The 5,263-nt window shown below is 36.5% G+C and overlaps 1 protein-coding gene across 1 annotated transcript; it reads right to left on the minus strand.

Moving 5' to 3' along the window:
* Positions 1–226: 226 nt before the first annotated feature.
* LOC114418445 lies at positions 227–2,031 on the minus strand. The gene is made up of 3 exons (XM_028383785.1): positions 1,678–2,031; positions 1,364–1,437; positions 227–1,259 (listed from the first exon to the last, which is right to left on the minus strand). The coding sequence occupies exons 1-3, from the start codon at positions 1,825–1,827 to the stop codon at positions 599–601; spliced, it is 885 nt and encodes a 294-aa protein (XP_028239586.1). The 5' UTR covers positions 1,828–2,031; the 3' UTR covers positions 227–598.
* Between the last annotated feature and the right edge of the window lie 3,232 nt (positions 2,032–5,263).

Genomic DNA, 5,263 nt, shown 5'->3' on the forward strand with positions numbered 1-5,263 from the left:
AAAAAATTACATATTTAAATTTTATATTAGCATCAGCAAATGCCGTTTTTTGAAGAAAAAAAAAATCAAGATCACCCGAAAAAAAAGAAAACTTTCAAAATATGCTGCCAGAGTGGCCCACAGTATATTTTTGCATGGATATAACTGCCAATTAATAAAGTCCAATCCACCACTTCTGGATAAAGCTTCGAGATATAATAAATATCAAAGTAAAAAACGAACCACCTTGAGAAAAATAAAAAAAACTACTCTAAAATCCACATGTTCAATTTACCATTACACCCTTTCCTTTTCAAACACAGAAATTTTACGGTCCACCTCCTTTCCGCTAGAATAAAACCCCTACAGTCACGTTGGCAAGACTAACCTCACCCGCGAACTAACACTTCGTCATGTGAAACCAAAATTACATCATTATTTTCATAACCCTAAATATCCCACCCCCAACACAACTCCGAAAAATAAAAATAATAAAAAGACAAGAACAACAAATTACGATAATAATAATAATAATATAACAAAAGACATTGAACCCCAACCCTCGATCTTACTATATCTCGTTACCCACTATTTTTTCTTTCTTTCTTTCTTCATTTCTTCACATCAGCGATTTCAGCGACCTTGCTTTCACGGGCTTCCTCATTCGCTTCTTCCCGCTATCGTCGACACCCTCTTCTTCTCCTTCTTCTTCTTCGTCATCATCCACATAGTCGATAATCCCCTCATGCTCCATCTCCGAAACCGAAGGACCAACCTCAACGCTCGCCACATTATCATTAATACCATCGTCAGCACCACCCACTCCATTCTTGGACTCCACCATTGTCGAATTCTCGACCCCAACACTACTATTCTTGCTCCCTTCTCCTCCATTTCTATCTCCTCTTCGTTTGCCCCACAGGGGCCCGAACCCGGAGTAGTAGTAGAATTCATACGGGTTCGAACTTGCCCCCGCCCCCGCAGCCGCCTTCTTCCCCGCCGCTCCCCGAGGCTTGCCACGGCGAGTTCCAGGGGCGGATGGTTGAGCTTGCGCTTGTGGTTTCTTGCTGGTGTGGTGGTGGGGAGTGAGCAGAGAATAAGATAAATGTTGCTCGCAGAATGATTGCCCTTGTCTGACTTCATTCTTACATGGCCAACCCTTATCATTAAACTGACAAGGATTGGTCATGTTTGTTGTAGCGTCGATATTTATCGGCGCCACATCAACCACTAGAGTCGAGTGGTAAGAAGTTTTATCTGCATCCATCATCGACGCGACGCTGTGGCCACGACGATAATAGTTTATAGAGAAATTTGAAGAATTTAAGTTCATGTAAGAAAAAAACCCTAACTGAGCGGAGATTGGGATACGTTCGCTGCGTACCTCTCGACGGCGCCGAAGGAATTTTCGGCGCTGCCATTGTTGTTTCCAGCGGCGAAGCTGTGGTCGAGCTGGAACTGGGAGGGAATAAAGAAGGAAGAAAGGGGAATAATAATAACAAGAATGAGAAATGAGGGTGAGGAATAAACCTAATTGGGAGGAAGGAGGGAAGAAGAGAAGAAGAAAGGGAGGAAAATTTAGGGTGAGGAACCCTAACGGGGGAGAAGGAAACCCTAAATGAGGGAGAGAGTGGAGATGGATCTAAACGAGAAAAATGAATAAGGAAGAGAAAGAAGAGATTGGGAGAGGGAACTAACCTGGATGGAGTCAGAGTCAAAGGGGATCACATCCCACGGGGACTGGTTCAACTGGCACACGTGGGTCTCCAGCGGAACCGAACCACCTTGGAGACACGAAGACGACGAGAAGAGAAGAGGGGAAAGCTTGGCGTTCTTGCGGATCCTCATGATAAAGATAAACCTTTTTTGTTACTTCCGCCAAATGGATGGGTAGAAATGGGATTTTATATGTAATATCTCAGGGGGAAATGGAACACTATTCGTTTGGGGCTCGAGCCTTTGTTTCTCTTCTCTCGCAGATCTCACTCACCTCGATGGCTGGTAATCAGGGTTTTTTTCTCTTTGCTTCGCTTTCTCGGCCCTTCATTCATATGTTTCTGTTTCCTTTTTCGCTCGGACCATTTCGTCCTTAGGTTTTCCATGGATTTACATTTACTCCACGAATCAAAAGGAACCCCCTGCCGCTAGCTACAACCACGTCACTCTTGGTTGTCCAAAACCTATTTATTTAGTTGTCTTTTTTTCTTTTTTCTTTTTAATTCTTCTCAGGAAATCATTGCCTGCAGACAATCCCACCGTGGGAACCTGTTCGCTCCAAAGCTTCAATGTTGTTGGGCTTGGTTCAACTTGGAGAATCTCAAGCATACTAGTGTTTTTTATTTATTTATTAGATTATTGTTTTCTTCTCCTTTCTCCTTTCTGAATGACTCTCACTCTATGTTATATCTAATTTGTATATCTTTAGATTAAAGTTTTGAAAAATTAAAAGTTATTTTGGCTTTTAAAATAATATTTTATTTTCTTCTCATAACGCAATACATAAGTAATACCTGATTTGCTTTAAGATTTTTGCATTGAAATACGAGAATTTTGGTTACACTTGATTTGGATTTTCCAAATACACCCTTAATCAATTATTTTCAAATATGGGCCTCCTAATTTGTCGTTATTTCCCTATCTCCTTAATCTCCAAACCCTTTCCCCCTTTTCCTTGCATTCCTTTTGCAAGATCATTGTCATCCCTCCGAGAGATCATTTGAGTCACATCAACATTTTCAAAACACCCAAATCTATTGCTTCCATTGGATTTCTTGAGGCATTCGTAGATTTACAAAACAATTTTCATTGTGTTGCATCTATCACTCTCAATTTCGCCACTTGTCCGACCCTTTTGCGAGTCGTATAACTCACTCAAGTGTGTCTAAAACACCCAAAATTGAAAATGTCGCAAGAATTCTAGATCTACTAATGTTCTAACTACTTAGATCTACAAACAACATCATTTGTTGAGGTACAAATCTTAAAAACCTAGATCCTCAAAACTCATTCGCAAAATCTAGATTTTCATAATGAAGGTCACAGATAGAGAAGGCGAAGTGTTACGGTGGTCCTATGCGCTTAATAGCCTCGTTTGGATCTCTTGCACGACGAGCAGAGAAGGCAAAGTGTTAAGGAGGCTAGGACCTCTGTATGAGAATGAGATTGCACTTTTTGGTTCTTATTTTTTTTTCATTTTTTATTTTCTTCATAATTTATTGTTATGGAATTTAATGATTTTGTCATAACAACATATTTGAAATTAAGTTAATTTCTTCTTTATAATTGTGCAATAATGATAGCTTATGTGTTCATTCTTCTTTTTGTTTGAAGAACATCCTGATCCTTCTTTCACATCTGTTTGTTCTTAATTTTGATTGAACATCTAAGTATATGTTGATTTGAGATGTTGTCGTCATCTTGGTTGTTTTTGGAAGGGATAAGAATATTAGAATTATGGTATTTTGAATTCAGGGTAAAGTAACGATATTATGAGATGAGAGTATTCTAGACATTCTACTAGTATATACAATCATTCCTCTACAACCATACCTAAAAGGATTAAGTTGCATTTTTTAGTTAAATTGTAGTAGATTTATGCAACTGGACCAATCAGTTGCCCATCCACAATCCAAATCATTAAATAAAATATGAATATATCTAACGGTGATAAATAAGAAATCACATGTTACGCCCTTTTTTAAGACATTCACTATAGACAAATCCTAAATTTTGAATATGTAATTAATATTTGAAAAAAGAACTCTAATAAAAAAAATATATGTGATTTATATTAATAAACTTATTTATAAATATTAAATTCAAGTATAAAAAATTTACAATAATTCTCACGCATTAATCAAAAAATTAAACTAAATCTCCTTAATTTTTATCTAAACAAAATATGGATAAAGTATAGTTGCCGAATAAGGTTTTTCTCTGGAAAGTTTGGATTAATGTTTACAATAATGTTCATTGTTCCAAGTATTTAGATTCTTTATGTATGATTTCATACTTAAATTTCTAGGATATAAAAATATGACTGGGGAAGAAGATTCAATTAAAGTTGATTGATCAGATTCTTTTTTTAAAAAATTGAATATTACTAAGGTTGATGATAGATACTTTCTATGAACATTATAATTATAAGAAAAATATATATTGTTTTATTCTCAATTTTCTTTTAATTTTCTCTGTTGCTAGTTGCTACTACGGCAGGCCACAAATGAAGGCGCGTGTTTGAGACGCATGAAATTCTACCCCTGCGTGCGGTAGGAGTGGCCAACAAGAGTGACCCACAGAAAACTTGGCTGGACCATTGTACTTGATGGGTCCCATTTGGAGCCTAAAAGGATGAACGGTTCTGATGATGAAAGGAAAGGGAAGTAATGTGAATGTGAGGGACTTGAGTTGAGCTGCATGAAAATGTTGAAAAAAAAAAAAAACTTTGGGAGTATATGCTTCTGATACCAAAACATTTGATGTGTACAGTTGTAACAACACATTGGTGGCACTAAAAGCTTGATATTCATATACAAACATCTCCCTTATCATTATCCTTGTCCAGAACATCTTACAATAAGGTTGCAATTATAGAACTTGTTTCTTTATTACTATTTTTCTCTTCTTTTTTTTTTCCTGTTTTTTCAATATTTTTTTGTATACCTTTACTTTTTCATTGATGTTTTGCTTGAACTTTTATTTTTCTTTAACGTTTAAAACAGTTGTTGAATTTAGTGAAACCCCAATGGTCAACCCTGACTGAATTCAATTTGGCCATAAGTGATTTACATTTAACCTTTTAGTATAACCAAATGGTAGGGCTACTAGGGCAGCTAGCTAACAACCACAACATGAGGTAAATGAATATAAAAATATTGAAACTAGAATAAATAAATAAATAAATTTATTCATAATTACAGCTAGGGCAAAAGAATAAAAAAAAAAAAAGACAATATTTCAGTTCTCTGTCTCTGAAGTAGTATTTATTATTATATACAAGCTGTGTGATCCGAGCCCTTGCAAGTGTATGGCACTATATATACTACACTACCTGACCCTTTTTCTGTAAAAATGACTAAACACAAGCACTGGTTTGTGGGGCACACAGGAATGAAAAGAGTTGCAGCCAATTTGTGCAGCAGGTGTGGGTAAAGACTAAAAAGAGTAATATAATAGAAAGCACACACCTTTTTTTAATCTCTTTTCCTGTCCCTCTTTTTTTCCTCAGCAGTCTTCCCCAATAATTAAAAAATCTATAACTCTACTTGTTTAACTAAGGCTACTA

This window comes from Glycine soja, chromosome 7 (assembly GCF_004193775.1).
Source record: "Glycine soja cultivar W05 chromosome 7, ASM419377v2, whole genome shotgun sequence".
Lineage (NCBI taxonomy): Eukaryota > Viridiplantae > Streptophyta > Magnoliopsida > Fabales > Fabaceae > Glycine > Glycine soja.